Genomic DNA, 26,308 nt, shown 5'->3' on the forward strand with positions numbered 1-26,308 from the left:
GCAGACCCACCCGCCCTCTGGCGGACACCGCCGACCCAACCCGCGTGGAGAGCGCGGTCACCTGCCGGGTTGCCCCCGGCACCGCGCTAGCCACCCGCGCCCCGAGGGGTCCTTCAGGCTTTGCTCGGGCAGCTCTCCTCCGGGTCCTTGCGCCGTTGCGTAGCAGCTGCGAGGACGCTGACCGAGCCGGAAGCGGCGGCCTGGCCGAGTGAGCCGCGGCTGCCTGCGGGGTCCGAGGTGGACGGGGACGGAGGGGAGGGGGGGGACCTGGACGGGGATGGGCGGGGGCCGGGGGCCGGGCGGGGGAATGGCCACCCGGGCCAACCTGCGGCGTCCCGGTCTTCCCTTGTTTCCCCAGGCGGCCGACCCAGCGTTGGGATCCGCCGGCCCTGGGCCCGGGGCGGGAGAAGGACGGGCCGTGGAGTCCACGCTGCCGTGTGAGGGCGACGGCGGCCCAGCCTGACCGGCAAGGTTGGTTCCCTGATGTGCGGAGTGCCCCGGGAATGCTGGTTGGACGGCAGAGCTTGCGCAGCGGATGGCGCGGACGGCGGCCACCGTGGCAGGTCCCCGAGCTTGCAGTGATGGCTCTGGGCCCGGCCTTGGGACAGATTAGCCCGCTCCGGGGAGGAGGCGGAAGGGGCAGCCCCTCACGGTGCTCCGCAAGCACCTGCCCCTCCCCGGGGCTCCTCCTGAGGCCGAGGGTAGCGGAGGCACAGCAGTGCTGCAGCCAGCGAGCAGTGGCTTGTGCTGGCAGTTTCCACTGGGCCGGGCGGGCAACGGCCCATCACCGCTCTTTCCGCAGTAGCCTCTGCGCGCCTCGTGTCTCCTTTCCTCCGAAGCCAGCACAAGGTCTGCTCATGGCGAAAGCTCAGCAGCAGCCTGAAGGCGGCATTTCTCTGTGCCTGATTAGCTCAGAGTCTGGGCTATTGCACATTCTTACTATAGTTTGAAAAGTTATACTTGGCAGTGAAGAGAGATCAGACCTAGAGATCTCAGCAGGTGTGGGCACCAGATGGCTGCTGGTGTCTTGTACAGACGAAGAATGTAAAGACTGATGTTTAGGGTGGGCAGGAATTAAGTATTTTTTCATGTTATTTGTCTCTTGTAGCAAAATCGATTAGTTCAAATCTGGTAGGAATTGCCTAACTGAGCCCGCTGCCAAGGGAAGCAGTGTCAGTAAAGGTGCAGATTTGGCATCATCGCTATTTAGGAAATACTGGAAACTAGTAGAGATTAACCCTAGAGAATACCCACATGGAGAGAGAAAGAGGCAGCCAGTGATGGCAGCAGGGAGGAAAGTCAAGGGGAGGTGGAGGTGTGAGGTAGGTGATCAGGAATGCATATAAGATGTCTTTGGCTGTGGAGTCTGTTCAGTGAGGAAAGCTCAGGCCTACAGAGTGCTGTCACATTGATTGTGTGACATGGGGACTACTTCTTGTCCTGTTCTACCGGTGAGAAAGCTTGCCCATGTTCAGCTTGTACATGCCCATGTACTGTCTTTCCACGTGGGAATGGGAGGTGTGGCCCCGAACATAGCTGCTTTAAGGAGATGACACAGGGTAAACCACCCGAAGAGAATTTGAGTGGGGACAAGATTACAGCCCCACAGTCCAGCAAGTGGCTACCAGGCTGGTGGTGAATAGAGAAGGATGTAAGTGTGTCCTCAGGCCTTTCTTTCATCAGCTCCTTCTTTCTCCTATCAAGGAAGAGGAAAAAATAGATTTGGTTGAGGAGATTTCTCAACTCTTTAACAACAGCCTCTTCTTGATTTTCCCAGACGGGGACAATACCCAACACGCACACAACTACCCCAGGCTCAGCAGGCAGGAGCCAATGGCCAGCGACAGAGCCAAACCCTGTGAGCTCGACCAAGAGAAATACGATGCTGATGACAACGTGAAGATCATCTGCCTAGGGGACAGCGCTGTGGGCAAGTCCAAGTATGTTGGGAGCTGAGGGAAGAAAGACTAGGCCCAGAGCAGGTTGGGGTGGCACAGAGGAGCATGGCTTCTATAGGGGGTGATAAGGGAGCCTTCTTGGCTGGAGCTCAGTTATATGGGGTGGGGGGACAAAGGGGATCACAGCAGCAACCGTGTGTGTTGGGGGAGGGGGCAGCCAGTCACAAGGACTGAGTACATAGAGCTTTTCCCTGAGTCCTGGAAGCAGATATTGGCCCAGTTACCCTGGAGACTACTGAAGCAGTCCAGGGTGAGGTGGTGAGAACTGGGGGGTCTTGCATGTTCCATGTGGGCCGAGAGTCTGTGAGTGGGAATGGAGACTGGTGACTGATTGATTAGAGGTGGTGCAGATGCCCTCTCAGAGGAGCTCTCCAAGATGAAGCAGAGTGGAAGGAAATGAGGACTGACTGGTCAGCTGGGGCATAGTCTGACTCTTAACCGACTCCAGTGCCCATGTGCCCAGTCAGGGACTCCCCAGCTGAGGAGCTGAAGGCGGGCTCTGAGTGCTGGTGGATCCCACATGTCCCCTCTGACTTCTCAGCAGGAGGGTAGACCAGACATCCGCTCAAGTCCTGTGTCCTAGCTGCTCCAGATCCACCTTGTCTTCCAGCTTCTTTGTTCATTAATTACCCTTGGATTCCAGGGGCTTTGCTGGATTCTAAGCCATCCTCGGGAATTCACATTCTCTCCACCCCACTCCATACGCAAATGCTGCAGGTCTAGTTCAGCATGTTAAAATTGCTTTGACCATCCTCTGCAACATGTCTGTACAATGAAATGAGGGTGAGTGTTGTCGTTTGAGGAGATTGCACAGTAAATAACACTGCCTGTTTCCCAGCAAACAGGGAGCAGGAACAGCAGGCAGGTGGAGAGCAAGCTGGCAGCTTCCTTAGCAGAGGGGAGTTTTGGAGAGCCTGGCTTGTGGTGAGGCTCACGGTGGCCTGCCTGCTCAGCAGCACTGCCCAACCCCAAGTTCTGGTGCTGGTTTCTTACCAGCCTCACTTAGGACAGCAACGAAAAATGGCCTTTCCTGACCTGCTCCCTAAGAGAGGTTAGCTCCAGATATGGTTTGCACCCTGACTCAGCCACTTAAGCTCCTGGCCTCCCGTCGTGTGGGTGGGGCGGAAGGGTAACAAGGGTTACTTCACAGTGTTTTCTAAGTGACCCCAAGGTGTGTCTTCATTGGGTCCTAGTTTTATCTTCCTGTCAGCCACTAGTTTGACCTGATAAAGAAAATTAATAAATACAAATCTTTGTTCAAAAACAGAATGGTTAACTTTAGATGCATTGCCTTTTTTGGGTGATGGCTTTTAGGATGTCATTTTCCCCTTGATCACTGTCCTCTGTTGTGCAAAAGAGGACAAAGATGCACACCGTGCTAGGGCCATGTATGGCATAAGCACAAACTGGAGTTGAGTAGGAGAGATTAATAAGTGGGGGATACACAGCCTGCCTGGTCCCATGCCTCCTTATCCCCAAGGGCCAGGAGAAGATGCGCTGGATGCCTGGTGAAAGGGGCTCCCAGAGGGGGCTCTGGCACCTGTGACACTTCACATGCTTCTGAGACAAGAGGGTAGAGAGACCATCACTCTTTCACTGCCCACTCTGTTGAGATGAGTCTCTTGGACTCTGCTTTCCTCCTCCACTTCATAAGCACATGACCTCCCAAGGCAGGGTCTAAGCATAGCTATGTTTCAGGGCCTCTGAATCTCTGGCAGCAGTACTTTCATTGGGTGATGTTCCTACTTCCATCTGTTATTTCTTTTTTTGTTTTAAGATTTTATTTATTATTTATTCATGAGAGACAGAGAGAGAGGCAGAGACATAGGCAGAGAGAGAAGCAGGCTCCATGCAGGGAGTCCCATGTGGGACTTGATCCCGGGACTCCAGGATCATGCCCTGGGCCGAAGGCAGATGCTCAACCGCTGAGCCACCCAGGCATCCCCCATCTGTTATTTCTTTATAATATGGATGCTGTTTCTTGTTCATTGTAAATAGAATCTATCACCCTTGTATGAGGGAAGCTACAGTTTAAACCAGAGAAGTATAAAATCATGGCTAGAATGTATTCAATTTATAGAGGGATAAGGAGTGGCCCTTAACAGTTGTAGTCTAAAGAGAATGTTTAGGGCAGCCCTGTTTGTGACAGTGACAGTTGAGCAAAAATTTGAAGAAGGCAAGGGAAGAAGCCATGCATAAGGAGGAGCATTTCAGCTAGAGGAACTGGCTAGTGGCTAGAACAGAGAGGGAGCAGCAGGAAGGTAATGTGAGAGGAGAGAGCAAAAGGGAGGGCGGGCTGGGTATCTGAGGAGGCTTTGAACTGAAAAAATGGGAAAACAGGAGATGGTTCGAGCAGAGGAGTGACCAAGTCTGAATAATTTTTTAACTGGATTACTGACCAAGTTCAGAATAGGTGTTTCTCTCAATCATCAATAGATCAAGCAGGGAAAGAAAACAGTAAGCAAACATTATGACAGCACATTTATCAAGGTTGACTATTCAGAGAGAGATAGATTATATTTAAGACTTTCTATAATGATGACTAATTTTGTAGAGCACCTTTCCACTTATTGGCACTTGTTGGTGCTTATTGGCCATTGGAACTCCTCTTTTGTGAGATGGGTGTTTAAATCAGTTGCCTATTTTTACTGAATTATCTTTTTATGATTGACTTGTAGGAATATCTTCAGACGTTCTGAACCTTCTTCCAGTCTGTGGCTTTTCACTCCTTTACTGGTGTATTTTGATGAACGGAAACATTTAATTTTAATAAATTAAATTGTTAAAAAATTAAAAATGTTGAGCTTTTATTGAGATGTAATTGATATTTGAGATTGTTAAGGTGTATGCCATGATTTAACATACCTACATACGTGCAAAATGATTGCCACAGTAAGATTTGTTAACACATCCATCACTTCATGTAGTTATCTTTTTTGTGTGTGGGTGTGTGACAAACACTGAAGATTTAATCTCCTAGCAGCTTTCAAGGACATGATGCAGTGTTGTTAACTGTAGTCAGTGTGCTGTGCATTAGGTCCTCAGAACTTATCCATCTTATAAGTTTGTAGCCTTTGACCAACACCTCCCATGTCTCTGTGCCATGGAATATTATTCAGCCTTTTAAAAAGAAGGAAATCCTGCCATTTGTGACAAGATGGATCTTGAGGGTATTATTTGAAGTGAAATGAGTCAGAAAAAGAGAAATACTGTATGATCTTACATATACATGGAATCTTTTAAAAAAAAAAAAGAAGAAGAAGAAGAAGAAGAAGAAGAAAAAGGAGGAGGAGGAGGAGGAAAGATGTAAGCTCATAGATACAACAGGTAGGTGGCTGCCAGAGGTGCCGGCAGGGTTGGGAGTGAAGGGGGTCAAAAGGAACAAACTTCCAGTTTAAATAAGTAAGTTGTAGGAATGTAATGTGTGACCTGGTGACTATAGTTAATAGCAATATTAACTGTCCTGCATATCTGAAAGTTGCTAAGAGAGTAATCTGGAAGTTCTCATCACAAGAAAAAAAAATTCTATAGCTATGTTTGGTGATGGCTGTTAACTAGGCTTATTTTGGTGATCATTTTTGGTGAATGATGTAAGATAGAGATCCAGTTTCATTCTTTTGTACATGGATTTCTATTTTTCTTAACACCATTTATTGAAGAGATCATCCTTTCTCCATTGTGTATTCTCGGTTTATTTCTGGTCAAATATTTGACCATATATGCTTGGGTTTATTTGTGGGCTCTCTGTTCTGTTCCATTGGTCTAAGTATCTGATCTTATGGGATTATCATGAAGATTTGATCTTATATTCTAAAAGTTTTATAGTTTCAGCTCTTAAGTTTAGGTCTGATTCATTTTGAGGTAACTTTTGTATATGGTGTGAGGGAAGGGATCCACCTTCATTCTTTGGCGTGGGAATGTCCACTTTTCATAACATCATTTAAGAGACTCTTCCTTTCCCATTGAATGGTCTTTGGCACCCTTGTCAGAAATCATTTGACCATTTGTGAGGGTTTTGTTCTGAGCTCTATTCAATTGGTCTGTATGTCCATATTTATGCCAGTACCACACTGTTGAGTATTGTAGCTTTGTATGAAGTCTTGACCTCAGGGAAATGTGATTTCCTCAATTTTGTTACTCTCTCACAAGATTGTTCTGGCTACTTAGGATCCCTTGAAATTCCATATGAATTGAGATGCCTGGGTGGCTTAGCGGTTGGGCCCCTGCCTTCCACCCAGGGCGTGATCCTGGAGTCCCTGGATTGAATCTCGCATTGGGCTCCCTGCATGGAGCCTGCTTCTCTGTCTGCCTGTGTCTCTGCCTCTCATAAATAAATAAACTCTTTTTAAAAAATCCCATATGAATTTTGAGATGTGTTATTTCTGCAAAAATGTCTTTGGGACTTGAATAAGGATTAGGTTGAGTCTGTGGACAGCTGTCTGGCTTGTGGAGGCTTTTCCCCCTGGATGATCATGGTGCTGCCTAAGGCTGGGTTTCCTCTCTGGCCTCCAGGAGCCCAATCCATAAAGGGGCTGGGGACTTTGCTTTGGGCAAGGTTATCTATCTAACAACAGTAAGCCTTCTAATCCATAAGGACTGATGTTTTTCCATTTATTTAGGTCTTGTTTGATTTCTTTCCACAGGGTTTTATAGTTCTAGTGTACAAGTATTATGTCTCATTGGTTAAATTTCCTTTCCATATTGCTCATTGCCAGTGTATAGAAATACAACTTATTTTTGAGTGTGGATTTTATATCTTCCAACTTTGCTGAATTCATTAGCTCTATTACTTTCTTTGTGGACTCTTTAGAGTTTTCTATAAAATTATCTATGAAGAAAAATAATTTTACTTCCATCTTTCGGATGCCTTTTATTTAATTTTCTTGCATATGTGCTGGTGTTAGGAGTCAGGAAGAGGGTTGGAGGGCAGTTCCCAAAGGGAAATTCTGGCTGTGGAGTGACATAGGGGGTGGGTGCAGTTGGCCCTAGGTCGTTAGCCTGGACAGGTTGATGCTGTGGGGCAAGGAGGAGGGAGGTTGGAAGATGGACCTGACCACCTTACGCACTGTTCTTACAGACTTATGGAGAGGTTTCTCATGGATGGATTGTATCCTTCACGGGTTGTTCCTCGTTCCTGTGCCCTTTCTCCATCGTGCCAGCTCAGCCTCACTGTTTACCCCTTTGCTCCAGTGGTCCAGGGAGGAGGGATAGGTGAGTGAATGCACAGGTTTCATGCATACTTGCTCCTTACCAGCTGGCAGCACACATAACTGATGCTGTGTATTCGGAGCTTACTCATATTTGCATTTGCTTTATATCAGGAAGACAGTAGGTCGGCTACCAGCACTTGATCACATGCCTGGATTCAAACTCCATCTCCTCCTTCTTGGTAGCTCTGGCCTTGGGCAAGTAATTTAACCTCTCTGACCTCAAAACTTGGGCTAATATCTTAAAATTCTCTGGTATGAATGAACTTTGTAAATCAGGAGCTGCTCCCTCTTCCCGTGGATTGTCCACATTGTCTAGGTTTGGAGTGAGACACTCCCTGGCAACCAGGATGGATTTAAAAGGCTTCCCAGGTGAATCTACTGGGAACCATGGCAGAAGAGAGCCCTGGAGGGGCCCCACTCCCTGCCCTGGGCCCTGGACCCTGGCCCCCAGCCCCCCAAGGTGGAATCTGAGTGTATCTTGCTTCACCTCAGTTCCTTAACACATACCAAGTGTTCTTTTGCCCTCCCCTGCCTGTATCCTCCCAGCTTGCTGATGAAACCACCCTGTGCTCTGCAGCTTCAGGAAGTCTCGTTCCCCAGGCTCTTTGTCAGGGTTTCACACAGGCAGTTCATAAACAGCCTGTCAGCTGTCTGGCTTGTGGAGGCTTTTCCCCCCAGATGATCATGGTGCTGCCTAAGGCTGGGTTTCCTCTCTGGCCTCCAGGAGCCCAATCCATAAAGGGGCTGGGGCACCCATGGTTGCATTTTCCAACAACATGCTGTTTATGACGGCTTCTCTGTAAAGTTCCATTCCATGTTGTCCCTGTTACTTAGAGGGCCAGGACACACCCCCAGATTTTCCTGCCCCTTGCCTTTCCACAGAGTTTGTGCCAGTGATACTTAAAGCTGATCCTCTGCCTGCAACATTCATTCAATTTATAAAGAACTCCAGAAAGAAAAGAAGAGGGCCAGTTTCATCACACCAGTGCCCTCCCCCACCAAGTACCTTCCATGCCTTCCTTTTGGTTCATCTCTATTCCTTAACGTGAATGCAGTCGGCCACAGCAGCTGTCCACATACGCCCTGACCCTGTACAAGCACACGGCCACGGTGGACGGCAAGACCATCCTTGTAGGTGAGCAGCACATGGCTGGACCATGGACTTTCAAGGGGGAGGGGTGGGGAGGGTAGAGAAGTCTGTGGGAGAGAGTCAGACAGGGAAGAAATGAAACCCCCAGCGGAGAGGAGGGTTGATAGGGAGGACCCTGAGAGCCCAGAGGCCAGGGAGGGGCGAGGAGGCACACAGGCCTCAGTTCCAGCTCTCTGACCTGGTATTCTAATATAGCCAGTGTAAAGAAATAACAACTGTAGTCTGAGTATTATCTTCCACAAAAGGTTTTGACTTTGTATGACACTACCACCCCCTGCTTGGCTAGGCCACGCATTCTGCCTGGCTGTGCCTATCTATCATCTGTGGTCCACACACGTGGGAAGTCAGCCTAGTTTCAACCTTGGAGGGCCTTGCATCTTGTGGGCAGGGGCGGGGAAACCTACCTTCTCCCTTTTGGGACTTCCTGTCTGCACTCTCCCTCCTCCTGGCCTGGCCATATGTTTCCCTCTTACCCACCCCCAGGCACACAGGCATACACAGACCCCCCATGGCACACCCAGGTGCATTGTGTCCTAAAGACACATATATGTGAGCTGTATGGTCTTGTTCCTCCGTGTCTTCCCCCACATGTTGTGTTTCTGCACAGAGGTCAGCACAGAGAAAATCAGGGTGTCTGGATCTCTCTGCCCTCCAGCCCCATCAGACAGAGTTGTGTTTATGTTGCAGACTTTTGGGACACAGCAGGCCAAGAGCGGTTCCAGAGCATGCACGCCTCCTACTACTACAAGGCCCATGCCTGCATCATGGTATGAAACCAGCTGGGCAGTGATCAAAGGCTCTGGGCAAGCTTGACGGGTCACCCAGCAGTGCTGAGCCCTCACCGAGGCTGGGTACTGGGAGAGAGGGCATCAGGGCAGCCTGGGGTGGTTTCTCAGTGAGAACATGCCCAAGTGAGCTTCTCTTCAAGTGGAGCTGGATGAGGAACCCCCATCCAGGGGGTGAAGCACATCCAGGGCCTCAGCATCAGGCATGGCATCTAAGAGGTAAATATAGTCCTTCCCTGATGGAGCCACCTACCCAGATAGGCTCCCAAGGCCCCCTCGACTGTCACCTGATGCTGCTTCCAAACCAGCCCTTCTCCTCTGTGCTGTCTAGAACACAGTCTTTAGGGGTTCCCCATAGCTACAGGGTCAGAAGTGTCATAACAATACCCAAGGGAGAAGCAGAGAAGCACAGGAGAGCTGTGCAAGCCTATGTCCTGAGGGCCTCCTGCCCAGAGCCCTGGCTCCATTCATAGACTCCACTAATCCTTAACATAAAATCTCTTGAAATTTTCCAAATTGTAATATTGGTACCTATAAGAGGACAGAACGAGAAGCTGACTGGGTAGGGCACATGGCGGCAGTGCAGGGCAGTGCCTCATCTGGAGGCTCACTTAGGCAACTGTCTCTGACCCTGGAGAACCAGGGAGAGCCGGCCATGTCTGTCTCAGTTCTGCACTGGCATTTGGAGTAATGAGCTTACCTCCATTCTCCCTCCAAGGCAGGAGGGAGTAACTTCTCCATTGGCTCCATTAGGACACTCTTCTGAGGGTCCAAATGACGCCTGGGGGTGTCTGTCCTGCCAGCATTCCTACATGCCTGTATGTGCAGCTGTCTGCTGCATGGGGCCTGGCAGGTAGAAAGTGCTTACCTTGTGGTGACCTTAGGGGATCTGATAGTCCCAGAGGGAGTTGGGACTGTCGTCCCACTGTCCACTTTGAAACCCTAATGGGGATGCTCCTCATTAATGCTCCCCAGCCAGCACTTCCTCAGCTCTCAAAACAAACAGAAGTAGCTCAGGAAATCAGACCTGCATGAAAGACCAGGTAACTGATGATGATCATAGGAGGCAGCCTGATGTGAAGCAGATTCCAGAAGATTCATTACAAGTGTGCTTTATAGGGAACTCAAGACAACATGGTCATTTGTTGAAATGGGGCCTGGGTGTACCGTGGAAGAGCCTCCTAGGTGGACCTCCTGCTGCCTCAGCCGTGACAGCTGCTAACCCAAACCCAGGGCAAGCCCCTGGTGCTGGGTAAGGTCCATTTGCTCCCATGAAGGACTGGGTGGTTCAGAAGGAAGAGCAGCTACTCTAACAGGTTACAGGGCTGTCCACCATGATCCACTGTTGTGCTGGGCAGTTTGGGCCTGTGATGTGAGCCCATCCCAGAGGATGGCTTAGAAGCAGGAGGCTGGCTTTTAAGGAGCTCCCACCAGGGGTTTGAAGGACCCCATCCTTGCAGCAGTAATTCCAGGCATCTCAGGACTTCTGGCCTCCCCTGCCCTGAGTCTGTAGTGCTCATGCTTATGGCTAATATTTCAAAGCAGATAAAAACTATAAATCATAAAATGTTAATCAACTTACAAGCTACAAGATAATAAAAGATAGTCTTTCCAACTCCGGCCACTGTAGTAAGAGGAGCTGCTACCATGTCCACCCTCCTGCAGTGGATGGTCGTGCAGAACTGCTCTAGCTTCCTGATCAAGAGGATGAAGCAGACGTCCAGCACTGAGCCTTAGTATCCTGAGGGCTCGCAGCTGCTTCCCTTCAAGGGTCCAGTTCGCCTCAAGACTGCGGCGTGGAGCTGGCACCCGAAGACAAGGTGTAATGGTGCTTGGGAGGTGGAGATCCAGCTGGTGACAACTCGCCACCTCCTGCATGCAAACCACTTTCTGCAGCACCGGGCAGATGTGCAAGAACAAGCATCGCCCAGATGTGTGCACCTTGGCCACTCGCAGGGCCAGCGCCATCCTGCGTAGCTAGGATCCCCTGCTGGGGAAGAGGAAGCCACCCGCCCAACTCCAAAGCAATAAAGATGTCAACCACCTCAAAATAAGAATAATAGATTAAAATTACTTTTAAAAACGTTTAAAATACAAAATGAACAACAGATTAAACAAAAGTTTAAAATTAAAAGCACATTGATGGTGGGTGCCTGGGTGGCTCAGTCAGTTGATTGCAGCTCAGGTCATGCTCTCAGGTGGTCAGATGGATCCCCACATCGGGCTGTTCTCAGTGTGGAGTCTGCAGGAGTTTCTCCCTCTCCCCGTCTCCCTGCTTGCAGTGTCTCTCAGATGAATAAGTAAAATCTTTAAAAAATAAAAAAAAAAAGGTACACCAATAGTAACTACATAGAAACTTTAGAAGCACTTGAAATTCTAACAGCAATTTTTTAAAGATTGATTGATTGATTGATTGATTTTAGAGCATGTGCATGCGAGATAGGGGAAGGGCAGAGGGAGACTCTCAGGCAGACTCTACACTGTGCATGGGGCCCGGTGCAAGGCTTGTCCTCACAACCTGCAGATCGTGACCTGAGCCAAAACCAAGAGTTGGTTGCTCAACCAACTGACTAAGCCACCTCGGGGACCCACAAAGGAATTTTAAGACACAGTTTAAGCAATAATAGGCTAAGAAAAAAATTACAATTTGTAACAGACTATATTGATTAGTACTATGATACATCTCGATTAAAATAGGTACACAGGGGCACGTGGGTAGCTCAGTCTGTGAAGTGTCTGCCTTCAGCTCAGGTCATGATCCCAGGGCCCCAGGATCGAGTCTCACATCAGATTCCCTGCTCTGTGAGGAGTCTGCTCCTCCCTCTGTCCCCTCCCCCCAATCATGCTCTCTCTCTTGCTCGCTCTCAAATAAATTCCTTAGAAAAAAAAGAAATAGGTACACAGGATTAGGTGGCAAGATAATAAAACAAGTAAACATTAAAAACCACTTTTGGGTCTGGAGGTTCTGGGGGCTTCCCTGAGAAGGGCAGCCCCAAAGCCACCCAGCTGCTTGTGTGTGTGTCAGGTGTGGGTGGTATGCAGACCCTGACACACCTAAGCTGTTTTCCTTCCTCTGTTCGTTGCAGGTGTTTGATGTGCAGAGGAAGGTAACCTACAAGAACCTGAGCACCTGGTATACGGAGCTTCGGGAGTTCAGGCCAGAGATCCCATGCATCCTGGTGGCCAATAAAATTGATGGTGGGGTCATCCCTGCATCTGGGTGTCCACAGTCCATGGGGGACCCACCACCACATGTTTATTCCTCTATTCCTGGGACAGTAAACCTTCAATGATCTGTCCTTCCCCCAAAATTACAGCCCTTATTTGCTTGCCATCAGTCTCTTTCCAGTAAAGATGCCAACTAAGCCAATCTTCCCTCTTCCCAAGACACAGTTCCCTGTTCCATGAACTCTTCCTAGGACATGTCCCCTGATTGTCCCTGTCTGTCCAACTTTCTGGAATTGTCTCTAGTGACCCACTCTGCAAAACCCTCTCCCTTTCCCTTGATGACAGGCCATTGTCCTCCCTTCTCTCTACAGCAGACATAAAGATGACCCAAAAGAGCTTCAGTTTTGCCAGGAAGTTCTCCCTCCCCCTGTACTTTGTCTCAGCTGCTGATGGTACCAATGTTGTGAAGGTAATGGTGGACTGCAGAGCTTAGGGAAGGCCAAGTGGTCAAGGGATCAGGGAAGCTACTAAGAGGAGGGCTGGCTGCAGGGACAGTGGGGAGGACAGGCGTTGCTGCAGGGGCGTGAGTGGGCAAGCCAGAGCCAGGGGTGATAGGAAAGGATCATTGTTCTGACAGTGGAGGTGATGGGCCTGGGCTTGGTGAGAGAAAGTACATTGATTGGGAGAAGGTGAATTGAGAGGTGACCTTGCTGACTTTAGGGGTGGAGTGTTGTGTGGACACAGGACCAGAACAGGGCACAGGGACCCACAGCCGTGTCTTCTCCCCGCCACCTCACCCTATCCCCAGCTCTTCAATGACGCGATTCGATTAGCTGTGTCTTACAAACACAACTCCCAGGACTTCATGGACGAGGTTTTGCAGGAGCTTGAGGTAGGTCAGGCCAAAATGTTGGGTGGGCTAAAGAAGACAGCCTCTCTGCAGAGGGATGTGGAACGTAAGCCAGTAGAGCGGCTCCTGCTGGGCCTGGCAGGCGGCACATGCTCGTAGTGTCTGCGCCCCTGGAAGTGCCAGAGCCACACTGGGCAGATTCAGAGCCAGGCCTCACCCACAGCCTTGTCCACAGAACTTTGATTTGGAGCAGAAGGAGGAGGATGCACCAGACCAAGAGCAGCGTGGCAGCACGGAGAGCCCCTCCCCTTCCTGAGTCAGAGAAGCAAGCCTCTTTGCATGGACTTTGGGGAGGGGGGTATCCTTCAGAATACCCTCCACTCAGCCGCCCTCTAGCTATGAACAGAAGCATTGTTGCAGGCCATCCCCCTCACCGTCTCCCTCCCCCACTGCCCTGGCCCGTGATTCCTGTCCTTTCCACAGCTGTCCCTCCTCTGCGCCCAGGGATGGGGGGGGTGGGGGGAGTCTGCAGCAGCAAGCACCCTCGACAGGTGTGAGAGATCCTGAGAGCAGCAAACCCTGAAGCAAAATTAGGGATCAATAGCCTAAGCCTCCCCAGGCTGCACAGAGGCAGGGAAGAACTTTGTGTGTGTCAAATAAAAGGAAATGGAGGTGTGTTTTCTCTCCCAGAACTGACCTCAGGGCTTATTCATTGCCTTTCCACCAAGGGAATGATTTCTAATCCCTGATGGCCCCTATTCCCACCCCTACAGATTTGTGGGGCATCCATTCTTTTTCCTCTTTAGTCTCCCAACCAACTTTTTTTAGAAATGGTTTTGATCCCCCAGCCTTTTCAGGAGCTCTTCTGGGCACCCGTGTCTCACTGGTCCACTGAGGCCTAGATCATAGGACAGGTTTGCTGGTACAGCCCAGGGAAACAGGTGACAAGTCCTGCCACCCTTGCCAGTACCACGGAGCACACCCATCTAGATTGTAAGAAGAGCTTCCCTTTAAAGCTCCGACATCAGCAGATGATACTTTCCTGCCTTTTTTTTTTTTTAGGACTGTGGTGGGTACTGCCTCATGGGGCAGGGGGAAGGGCTGCCCTACTGCCTTTCCCACTTCCCTCCAACACGTGTTCACTAGTGTGTATGATCATCTTGTGCATCATCGTTTCTGTTGTTTTCATTTTTATAGTAAAGTTTGAATTAACATAAACATTGCATGTTTGTGCATGCTTATGGGTCTGGATCTCACTGAGCAAAAAGCCACAAAAGAACTTGTGACCATCAGTTAGATGAATGAGGGAGGCAAGGGCAACTGGGTCAGCTTTGCTGTAATAGAAACCATTGCAATGGAATTTTGCTTTTTTTTTTAAGATTTTATTTATTAGAAAGATAGCATAAGCAGGGGGAAAGGCAAAGGGAGAAACAGACTCTCCACTGAGCAGGGAGTCTGACATGGGGCTCAATCTCAGGACCCCAAGATCATGACCTGAGCTGAAGGCAGACGCTTAACACACTGAGCCCTGGAATTTAGCGTTTTAAAAAGAATGAGTATTTGGAAAGAACAAGAAACAAAAACAAATCTTATTTGCCTTTAAATTACTAATACTTAATAATTTCAATGAAAAAGATATAACTTGACCTGAGATTTTGAGGAATGTGTTACCCTGAGCTTTTAAAAACTATTGGGGGGGGGGCGGGGAGCGGGGGGAGCATCTGGGTGGCTCAGTTGGGGAAGTGTCTGCCTACCTTCAGTTCAGGTCATGATCCCACAGTCCTGAGATGGGATCCCTGCTCAGCAGGCAGCCTGCTTCTCCCTCTCCCTCTGCCCCTTCCCCCTGCTTGTGCTCTCTCACCTCTCTGTCAAATAAACAAAATCTTAAAAAAAAAAAAAAAAAAAAAAAAAACCTTTGGTGTTGTAGATGACTAATAAGTATTTTTTAACACAATGGCTTTATTGAGATATTCAAATACCATAAAATTCATAAAATTATGTTACCATCTTGCATCAAGTTCCCTAGAGTGGAGAGGGGAGCAGGAGAGGATAGGAGGCCAGCTTCTGTGTCCCCTGCCCCAGGGAAGCTGTAGAGGACAAACTGCCCCGCAGAGTTGGTCCCACTTGAGGGGGGGGGGTGCTTTTTGCGGCAGTTAGCAAGTGTGGGAGGCGGAGGGCGAGGAGGGGATGGCGCCCGGCCTCCAAGGCAAAGTGGCTGCTGAGGTGGCAAGGCAATGCTCCAGGGGAAGGGCAGGTTTACCCATCAACTCCCAAAGCAGCCAGGAGCGCTCAGGCAGGGTGCCAGCGCCATCCACGGCCACCCACCCTCGCATGCTTAGAACCACCTGCTCCTTAAAGTTCATTCCATCCTGACTAAGACAGGGAACACCACCCCTGGATCTTTTTTTAAATATTTTATCGAGGTGAAACTTACATAACATAAAACTCACCCTCTTAAAGTAAACGACGCAGCCCCGTTTAGTACGATCACAATGCTGTGCAACTATCACTGCCGTCTAGTTCTAGAATATTTCCATCACTCAAAAGTAAAACCCCTTGCTCATCAAACAGTGTTCCCCTGTACCCTCTCCCTTCAGCCCCTGGAAAATTCTAATCTGCATTCTGTCTATGGATTTACGTATCCTGGATATTTCACATAAATGGAATCATATACTGTGACCTTTTATGTCTGGCTTCTCTTAGCATAATGTTTTCAAGATTTATTCCAGTAAGAAATACTTCATTTCCTTTTAGGACTGAATAATGTTCCATTGTATGTATATCCCACAGTTTGTTTATCCATTCATTCATTGATAGATGTTTGGGGGGTTTCCACCTTTTAGCTACATGACTAGTGCTGCTGTAAACATGCTTATACGTGGACTTACAGGAGCACCAGAGTTCTGTTCTCTTGGATGCCTTGGTCCGCTCAGGCTGCTATCACAAATTACTACTGACTGGGTGGCTTACAACACATTTATTTCTCATGGTTCTGAAGCCCCGGAATTCTAAGATCAGGGTGCCAGCAAGATTGGTTTCATTCTGAAGCCTCTTTTCTTGCCTTGTCGGCAGCTGCCATCTCACTGTGTGCACACGTGACCTCTTCTTGTTCAGAGAGGGATCTCTTTCTCTTACCCTTCTTAAAAGACCACACATCCTTTGTCCTCCAAATTGGGCCCCACCCCTATGTCCTCATTTAATATTAATTACCTCCCTAAATACCGACTCCAAATACATATTGAGGGTTAGGGCTTCCATATATGAATTCTGGGGGATCATAATTCAGACCATGGTACAGTATATATCTAGGAGTGGAATTACAGGATCATATGGTAATTACATATTTAAACTTATGAGGAACTTCTGATCTTTTCCAAAGTGGAACCATTTACAGTCCTACAAGCAATGCACAAAGGTTCCGATTTTGCCACACCCTTGCTAGCCCCTGTTACTTTCTATTTTTAAAGACAAATTTAATCCATTCTCGTAGTTGTGAAGTGGTACCTCATTATGGTTTCGATTTGCATTTCCCTAATGACATGGTGTTGAGCCCCTCTTCATATATTTCTTAATCATTTGTAAATTTTCTTTGGAGAAATATCTATCCAAGTACTCTGACTATTCTTGTTTGGTTTTCTTTTTTGTTGTTGAGCTCTAAGAGTTCTTTATATGTGTCCTGGATCTAAAGCCTCATCTAATTTATGATTTGCAACTACTTTCTCCCATCCTATAGATTATCCTTACACTTTGTGGATAATGTCTTTGGTGCACAAAAGCCTTTAATTTCTAAGAAATCTAGTTTATCTTTTGTTGTTGTTACTCATGTTCTTGGTGTCATATATAAGAATCCCTTGCCAAATCCAAGGTCATGAAGACTTAACCTTTATGTTCTCTTTTAAGAGTTTTATTGTTCCAGCTCTTATATTTAGATCATTGATCCATTTTGAATTAATTTTTGTATATGGGGACACCAGGGTGGCTCAGCAGTTGAGCACCTGCCTTTGGCTCAGAGCGTGATGCCACAGTCCCACATCCAGCTGCCTGCATGGAGCCTGCTTCTCCCTCTGCCTGTGTCTCTGCCTCTCTCTGTCTCTCATGAATAAATACATAATATCTAAAAATATTTTTTTTGTATATGGCATGACATAGGGATCCAGCTTCACACCTGTGCATGTGAATGTCCAGTTGTCCTGGCACCATTTGTTGCAAAGAATGTCCTTCTCTCCTTTAATGGTTTTGCCACCTTTGTCAAAAGTCAGTTGGTCATAATTGTATGAGTTTATTTCCAGACTCTCAGTTCTATTCGGTTGGTCTAGATGTGTATCCTTATGCCAGGACCACACTGTTATAATTACTGTAGCTTCCTAGTACAGTTTTGAACTCAAGAAGTGAGAATCCTTCAACTTCGTTCTTTTTAAAGATTGTTTCGGGACCTCTGGGTGGCTCGGTAGTTGAGCCTCTGCCTTCGGCTGAGGGCGTGATCCCGAAGTTCCGGGATGAGTCCCACAAAGGTCTCCCTGCGGAGAGCCTGCTTCTCCCTCTGCCTATGTCTCTGCCTTCTCTCTGTGTCTCTCATGAATAAATAAAATCTTTTAAATAAATAAATAAAGATTGTTATGACATCTTTACAGTATTAAGTTTTCCAATCCATGAACATGAGAAGTCTCTCCATTTATTTGAGTCTTCAATTTGTTTCAGCAGTGTTTGTAGTTTTCATGTAAAAATCTTTCACTTCTTGGTTAAATTAATTTCCAGGTATTCTGCAGATGTTATTTCCTTTTTTGATTGTTTATTGCTGGTTACAGAAACACAGCTCACTAATATGTGTTGATGCTGTGCCCTGAAACTTTGTTGAATTATTAACTCTAGTAGTTTTCTGTGGATACTTCTGCATTTTCTATAAATAGAATCATACGTGCATATTGGAAATGTTTTTACTTATTCCTTTCTTATTTGGTTGCTTTTTATTTCCTTTAATTGCCTAATTGCTCTAACTAGAACTTCCAGTACTATGTTGAATTAAAGTGGTGAAACCAGGCATCTTTCCCTTGTTCCTGATCTTAGGGGAAAAGTTCAGTTTTTTACTGTGGAGTATGACATTGGCTGTGTGTGGGTTTTCCCCTATGGCCTTTATCACATTGTAGAAGTTCCCGTCTGTTCCTAATTTTCTGGGTTTCTTATGAAAGGCTGTTGGAATCTGGCAAATGCATTTCCTGCACCAACTGAGATGACCATGTGGTTTGTCCACTTCATTCTATCAATGTGGTATGTTACACTGATTGAATTTTGTATATTGTACCACTCTTCTATTTCTGTGATAAACCCCGCGTGTTCATAGCATATAATCCTTTTAATACAAGGTTGAATATGCTACTATTTCATTAAAGGTTTTTGGATCTATATTCATGAGGGATTGTAGGGATATTTGATGATACTTTACTTGTAAAGTAGCATTGATATCAAAATAATGCTTCCCTCTTATAATGAGTTATGAAATGGTTACTCTTCTCTTTTTTAGAATAGTTTCAGAAAGATGAGTGTTAATTCTTCTTTAAATGCTTGGTAGAATTCACCAGTGAAGACATCTAGTTGCAAATTTTTCTTTCATGATATGTTAGTTTGTTTTCCAAACAGATGCAACCTTTGCTTTTTGTAAATCTCTTCAAATTTTCCATTTCTTCTTTCTATTTCTTATTAAACCAGTTTGGTAATTTGTGTTTTCTAAGAATTTTTTCATTTCTTCTAGGTTATGTAATTTGGGAGGCACATGTTGGTTTATTTTCTTACATTTCTTTTCAGTTCTGTATAATAGTAATGTTACTACTAATTTTTTATTTTTACTATTTTCACCATTCTTTTTTTATAATAAATTCATTTTTATTGGTGTTCAATTTGGCAACATACAGAATAACACCCAGTGCTCATCCCGTCAAGTGCCCCCCTCAGTGCCCATCACCTATTCACCCCCACCCCCAGCCCTCCTCCCCTTCCACCACCCCTACTTCGTTTCCCAGAGTTAGGAGTCTTTATGTTCTGTCTCCCTTTCTGATATTTCCCACATATTTCTTCTCCCTTCCCTTATATTCCCTTTCACTATTATTTATATTCCCCAAATGAATGAGAACATACACTGTTTGTCCTTCTCCGATTGACTTACTTCACTCAGCATAATACCCTCCAGTTCCATCCACGTTGAAGTAAATGGTGGGTATTTGTCATTTCAATGGCTGAGTAATATTCCATTGTATACATAAACCACATCTTTTTTTTCCATTCATCTTTCGACTGACACCGAGGCTCCTTCCACAGTTTGGCTATTGTGGACATGCTGCTAGAAACATCGGGGTGCAGGTGTCCCGGCGTTTCATTGCATCTGAATCTTTGGGATAAATCCCCAACAGTGCAATTGCTGGATCATAGGGCAGATCTATTTTTAACTCTTTGAGGAACCTTTACACAGTTTTCCAGAGTGGCTGCACCATTTCACATTCCCACCAACAGTGCAAGAAGGCTCCCTTTTCTCCACATCCTCTCCAACATTTGTGGTTTCCTGCCTTGTTAATTTTCCCCATTCTCACTGGTGTGAGGGGGTATCTCATTGTGGTTTTGATTTGTATTTCCCTGATGACAAGTGATGCAGAGCATTTTCTCATGTGCATGTTGGCCATGTCTTCCTCTGTGAGATTTCTGTTCATGTCTTTTGCCCATTTCATGATTGGATTGTTTGTTTCTTTGGTGTTGAGTTTAATAAGTTTTTTATAGATCTTGGAAACTATCCCTTTACCTGATACATCATTTGCAAATATCTTCTCCCATTCTGTAGGTTGTCTTTTAGTTTTGTTGACTGTATCCTTTGCTGTGCAAAATCTTATCTTGATGAAGTCCCAATAGTTCATTTTTGCTTTTGTTTCTTTTGCCTTCGTGGATGTATCTTGCAAGAAGTTACTGTGGCCGAGTTCAAAAAGGGTGTTGCCTGTGTTCTCCTCTAGGATTTTGATGGAATCTTGTCTCACATTTAGATCTTTCATCCATTGTGAGTTTATCTTTGTGTATGGTGCAGGAGAGTGGTCTAGTTTCATTCTTCTGCATGTGGATGTCCAATTTTCCTAGCACCATTTATTGAAGAGACTGTCTTTCTTCCAGTGGAAAGTCTTTCCTCCTTTATCGAATATTAGTTGACCATAAAGTTCAGGGTCCACTTCTGGGTTCTCTATTCTGTTCCATTGATCTATGGGTCTGTTTTTGTGTCAGTACCCCACTGTCTTGATGACCACAGCTTTGTAGTACAACCTGAAATCTGGCATTGTGATGCCCCCAGCTATGGTTTTCTTTTTTAAAATTCCCCTGGCTATTCGGGGTCTTTTCTGATTCCGCACAAATCTTAAAATAATTTGTTCTAACTCTCTGAAGAAAGTCTATGGTATTTTGATAGGGATTGCATTAAATGTGTAAATTGCCCTGGGTAACATTGACATTTTCACAATATTAATTTTGCCAATCCATGAGCATGGAATATTTTTCCATCTCTTTGTGTCTTCCTCAATTTCTTTCAGAAGTGTTCTATAGTTTTGAGGGTATAGATTCTTTTCCTCTTTGGTTAGGCTTATTCCTAGGTATCTTATGCTTTTGGGTGCAATTGTAAATGGGATTGACTCCTTAATTTCTCTTTCTTCAGTCTCATTGTTAGTGTATAGAAATGCCACTGACTTCTGGGCATTGATTTTGTATCCTGCCACGCTACCAAATTGCTGTATGAGTTCTAGCAATCTTGGGGATATTTCACCTTCTTTTCTCTTTATCATTATAACTAAAAGTTTGTCGTTTTTGTTGATCTATTCAAAGAACCAACTTTTGGTTTAATTACTATTGTTTTTCTTTTTTCTGTTTCATTTATCTATAATATTTATTTCCTGTCTTCTACTAGCTTTTGTTCAGTTTGCTCTTCTTTTTCCACTTGCTTGCAGTGTAAACTTAGGTTACTAATTTGAGATCTTTCTTCTTTTTAAACATACACATTTATTGCTATAAATTTCCCTCTGAGCACCGCTTTTGTTGCACACCATAAATCTTTTTATATTGTTTTCACTTTCACTTGTCTCTATTTTCTGTACTCCTTTGTGATTACTTCTATGATCCATTAAGCTTGTTTAAGAGCATTTCTTTATTTTCCACATATTTGTGAATTTTCCAGTTTTACTTTGTTTTTGATTCTACTTCACCCTTTGTGATCAGAAAAGATATTTTATATGATTTCAGTCTTTTAAAATTTATTGAAAGTTGTTTGTGCCCTAAAACATGGTCTGTCCTAAGAAATGTTTCATATGGATTTGAGAAGAATCTGTATTCTGCTGCTGTTGGGTAGAGTGTGCTATGCCTGCCTGTTGCAGGTAGGTCATTGATTAACAGTGTTGTTAAAGTTCTGTATGACCTTGTGGACCTTCTGTCTAGACGTTCTCCATCCACTACTGATAGTGGAGTGCTGATGCCTCCAAATAGTACTGTGGCACCATTTGTGTTTCCCTTCAATATGTTAATGTTTGCCTAAAAGATTTGGAGGTCTGTTGTTTGGTGCACATGTGCATATATGCTTTTTAGAGTATCTGTTTGTATTTTATCCTTTATGATTATAATTATCTTCTTGATGAATTGACTCTTTTTTCAATATCTAATGCCCTTCTTTGCCTCTTCCAACAGTTTGGACCTATGGTCCATTCTGTCCAGTGTGGGTATGGCCACACCATGTTTCTACTGGTTACCATCTGTATGGACGGTCTTCTCCACCCTCTCACTTTAAACCTATTTGGGTCTTTGGGCTAAAGTGAAGCTTCTGGAGGCAGCTTAGGGCTGGATCTTGGCTTTTTAAACATCCTGCCAAGCTCTGCCTCTAACTGGAGAGATCCAATCATTTACATTAGAAATAGTTTCTAAGGTAAATGAGAAGGAAGAACTCACTTCAGTCATTTCCTAAGTGTTTTCTATTTGTCTCAAACTTCTTTTCACTGAATCAAGATTGATTTCCAACCTTGAAAACATTTGGACTAATCAAAATGGTGCTGCTATAATTTCTTATCATTCTTTAGTACGTCATATAGAGATGCTTAGATGTGGACACTGGACCCGACGACCCTTTGTAAGAGTTCCGGAGCCCTCAGCTACCCTAACAAAGCAGAAATTGACAACACAAGCAGCACCGACGTGCAGGTGTCTGATGAGGACTTCAGCAGCAGGTTGTGCACACAAACCAAATGCAAATTTGTGTTTATACTTTCTGTGTTTACTTTCTGTCTTTGCTCCATAAAGCCGCTGATATAATTGAGGCATCTTTCAAGTATGAGATTTCTAAATATTGTAATAAAAAACAAATGGAAAAGTCACAAACTACTTTGTCACAAATTCCTACACCAAAAATGGAAACACAAGCCAGGTGCTTTTATCCAAGTCCCCACACCTCAATATCAGTTTTAGATATTTTCCTATACACTTTGTAGATATCTTTTTGCAATCAGCTCATTAATTTATGCAAATTAGGGAAACTGATTTCTAATGCCATCACCTTTAAAGGTATCTTCTATATTTCTGCCCCCCCCCAAGACACCCACCAGATCTGTAGCCCAGGTGAACAATGATGCAACCAACTGTTTATGAGCCCAAAGCAGTCTGTAATCTTACCTTCCTAAATATGCAATGATCTCAAATTTCTGCCTGGGTAAACAAAAAGACTCAAGTGATCAGGGATCCCTGGGTGGCACAGCAGTTTGGCGCCTGCCTTTGGCCCAGGGCGCGATCCTGGAGACCCGGGATCGAATCCCACATCGGGCTCCTGGTGCATGGAGCCTGCTTCTCCCTCTGCCTATGTCTCTGCCTCTCTCTCTCTCTCTCTCTGTGTGTGTGTGTGTGTGTGTGTGTGTGTGTGTGTGTGACTATCATTAATAAATTTAAAAATTTAAAAAAAGACTCAAGTGATCAAAAATCACATAGAAAAAAAAATAAAAAAAAAATCACATAGATGAGGAAAAACGTATCAGTATGAAGATTATTTAACTATGACTTTATTATGTCTTTCTTTCAAGCTACAAGCTCTCTTTAAGTTATCATAAAATTACAGTGCAAACACATCTATAACAGCTTAGACTTGCTTGGGAACACGACATTACATTAAAATAAATAACCGAAATATGTCATAATTTAATTGGCTCTTAAATAGTTTTCCCAGGGGGGAAACAAGCATTCTGTGTTCTTTGAGAAACTGGATATATGAGTGAACTGCTATGTATTCATTTAAGGCTTGAAGGAACCTGAAGACAACAATTTTTTTCTAATAATGCAATACTGACATGTATGATTGTCATTGTTAATACAGTGAAAGGATGAAATGCTATAAACAAATTCAATCTCTCATAAGTATAGTTGCAAAATATTCTAAATGGAAAAAAGACTGACACTGATAGTCATTTAAAGGAAAGAAGAACCTAAAAAAGAAGAACAAAAGAAATGCTGAAGGACAAGAATATGTACTCTGGCCAAGGAGTGAGAAATGTTTTTTTTTAAGATTTATTTATTTATTTATTCATGATAGACAGAGAGAGAGAGAGAGAGAGAAAGAGAGAAGCAGAGACACAGGAGGAGGGAGAAGCAGGCTCCATGCCCAGAGCCCGATGCGGGACTTGATCCTGGATCTCCAGGATCGCGCCCTGGGCCAAAGGCAGGCGCCAAACTGCTGAGCCACCCACGGATCCCAAGGAGTGAGAAATGTTAACACAAAAATGAGACACAAAGAACAAAAACAGTCTTTTTACTTTTTCTTAAATAACGGACAAAACGTAGAAGAAGGAGGGAACCTAGATTATTTAGAATTGAGGTAGATGTATACCAACATGGAACGTGGTCCAGTAATTTGATCTCATGAAGGAAATGAATCAAATTACATGTTACATGTCTTTATGTCAATAATAAAACATTAATTCAAGATACACACAATGTATAGAGTCTGGATTTTTCCCCTTAGGTTTATAATAAACTTGAAACCTCTATTCAGTGAGTTTGATTTTCTAAGCCTTCTCTGTTTAGCAGCACATACTATTCGAATGCATCCATTCTGGATTTTGCCATGAGAACTACAGTTCTCAGCTCAAAATCTTGCCTTTTTACCTAGATTTATGTATGTTTTATTTCCATCATGTGACAGTTTTAAGACCTTTTTACTGATATATTTCAGAAAGCTTTGAAAGTGTTTTTAATTAACATATAACATTTAAAATATCGTTTTTTCAGGATGACTCCTTTTAGTACTAATACATGATGGGTTTAACTTAATTAAAGCATAATATGGTAACTACATTATACCATTTAAACCAAACCACAGTTTTAGGAATTAACCAAAATGATGTTGCATAGTTATGAGCAGTGAATGAATATATCAGATAGATGACTTCTCACCAGTGGCCAGTCATTACTTTGCTTTTAGGAATCTATAAGACACTGTCTTCTTTGACTTTCAAAGGTTCTAGTAAATCTACTTGTGTCTTAGCTTACTCAAGATCACCTTGAATTGCTGAAATAAGTCAGTCTAAGAATCAAAGTTCTTTTCCGATCTTAAGCAAAGGGGGACGCGTTGAAAACATCCCCAGGGAAGTCTTCTTTGATTTTTAGGGGCTTTTCCTATTCTTACAGTCTGGGCACCATGCTCTGCACACCACCAACTATGGGCCTTTCCACTTCCAACACTGGCCCAATGGATGCATAAACTGCAGGATTACTACCTGTTTAGGAAAGTTAACTGTGCAGATGCCTAGCAACTTGGAGCAACTTGCCTGACCCTCATCCAGAACAGCCTGGCTCCACTAGTAGAATCTGGCAGGGGGCAGCACCTATGACAAACCTGTCTTATATTTTTCTGTCCCTCTTTTTCTCCATTCCTGCATTCTTTTTTGTATTTGATTTTTTGTAGTATTTTTTTTCAGTTTTTAAATTAAAATATAAGTAACAGAGTTTACCATTTAAACCATTTATAAGTGTACAATTAATTCAGTGGCATTAAGAACATTCACAGTGTTTTATAACTACCACCACTATCAATTCAAGAACTTTCTTATAACCGCAAACAGAAACTCCAACTATTTAAGCAATAGCTCCCCATTCTGCCCTCCCCTGAGCCTTTTCTCTCTCTATGAATTTCTTTTTCTAGACACCTCATATAAGTGGAATCATACAATATTTGTCCTTTTTTTAAAGATTTTATTTATTCATGAGAGACAGAGAGAGAGGAGAGGCAAAGACGCAGGCAGAGGGAGAAACAGGCTCCACGCAGGGAACCCGACACGGGACTCAATCCCGGGACTCCAGGATCACACCCTGGACTGAAGGCGTCACTAAACCGCTGAGCCACCCAGGCTGCCCAGTATTTGTCCTTTTGTATCCGGTCTATTTCACTTAAAATGTTTTCAAAGATAATTCGTATGGTACCATATCAGAATTCCATTCCGTTTCATGGCTGAATAGTATTCCATTGTATGTATATGCAACATATTCCTTATTGATTCATCTGTTGATGGACACCTGGGTTGATTCCACTTTTTGGCTACTGTGAATAGTCCCGCTATGAACACTAGTGTCCAACTATCTGTTTGGGTCCCTGTTTTCAGGTCTTCTGGGCATATAAGAGTGACATTTCTAGGTAATATAATTTTTAGAAAGATTTTATTTATTCATGAGAGACACCACAGAGAGAGGGAGAGACATAGGCAGAGGGTGAAGCAGACTCCCCATGAGGAGCCTGATGAGGGACTCGATCCCAGGACCCCGGGATCACGACCTGAGCTGAAGGCAGATGCTCAACCACTGAGCCATCCAGGTGCCCCTAATATGATAATTCTGTTTTATTTTTTTAAGGAACTGACAAACTGTTTCCAGAGGGAATGCACTATTTTACATTCCTACCAACTAAAGGATGTGGGATTTCTTTTTAGGGGAATAAGAATGTTTTAAAATTGACTGTGGTGATGGTTGCAGAACTCTATGAATATACTGAAAGCCATTGAATTATATAGGTAAACTGTATGGTATGTGAATTATTTTATCAGTATCACTGTTAAAATGTATATGAAGGAAAACCTGATAGATCTACAAGATGTAGACAAATTTACAATTATATTCAGAGATTTCAATAACCCTTTTCAATGATTTATAGA

At 44.7% G+C, this 26,308-nt stretch overlaps 1 protein-coding gene across 8 annotated transcripts; it reads left to right on the forward strand.

Annotated features, from left to right (window-relative positions):
* The first annotated feature begins 101 nt into the window (after positions 1 to 101).
* On the forward strand, positions 102 to 22,499 carry RABL2B (RAB, member of RAS oncogene family like 2B). 8 transcript variants are annotated; one of them, XM_077913914.1, is made up of 10 exons: positions 102 to 230; positions 359 to 471; positions 1,778 to 1,940; positions 7,036 to 7,065; positions 8,224 to 8,303; positions 9,006 to 9,085; positions 12,190 to 12,301; positions 12,643 to 12,740; positions 13,080 to 13,163; positions 13,357 to 14,339. In XM_077913914.1, exons 3-10 carry the CDS (start codon positions 1,834 to 1,836, stop codon positions 13,435 to 13,437), a joined length of 672 nt encoding a protein of 223 aa, XP_077770040.1. In that variant the 5' UTR covers positions 102 to 230; positions 359 to 471; positions 1,778 to 1,833; the 3' UTR covers positions 13,438 to 14,339. The 8 variants fall into 8 exon arrangements, 5 of the variants coding, with proteins under 5 accessions (XP_077770040.1, XP_077770043.1, XP_077770042.1 ...); XR_013388888.1 differs by having other exon boundaries at positions 106 to 237; positions 12,646 to 12,740; positions 12,992 to 13,163; positions 13,357 to 13,422; XR_013388887.1 differs by lacking the exon at positions 13,357 to 14,339 and adding an exon at positions 22,202 to 22,499 and having other exon boundaries at positions 107 to 237; positions 12,992 to 13,163.
* The last annotated feature ends 3,809 nt before the right edge of the window (positions 22,500 to 26,308 follow it).

The sequence above is a fragment of the Canis aureus genome, chromosome 11, assembly GCF_053574225.1.
Source record: "Canis aureus isolate CA01 chromosome 11, VMU_Caureus_v.1.0, whole genome shotgun sequence".
Taxonomy (NCBI): Eukaryota; Metazoa; Chordata; class Mammalia; order Carnivora; family Canidae; genus Canis; species Canis aureus.

Bases quoted from the DNA above. Each gene is read 5' to 3' on its own strand.
- RABL2B (XM_077913914.1), top strand. From the start codon at position 1,834: ATGGCCAGCGACAGAGCCAAACCCTGTGAGCTCGACCAAGAGAAATAC. The intron at 12,302-12,642 runs GTGGGGTCATCC...TTCTCTCTACAG, and splicing joins GGTGGCCAATAAAATTGATG to CAGACATAAAGATGACCCAA. The intron at 13,164-13,356 runs GTAGGTCAGGCC...CCTTGTCCACAG, and splicing joins AGGTTTTGCAGGAGCTTGAG to AACTTTGATTTGGAGCAGAA.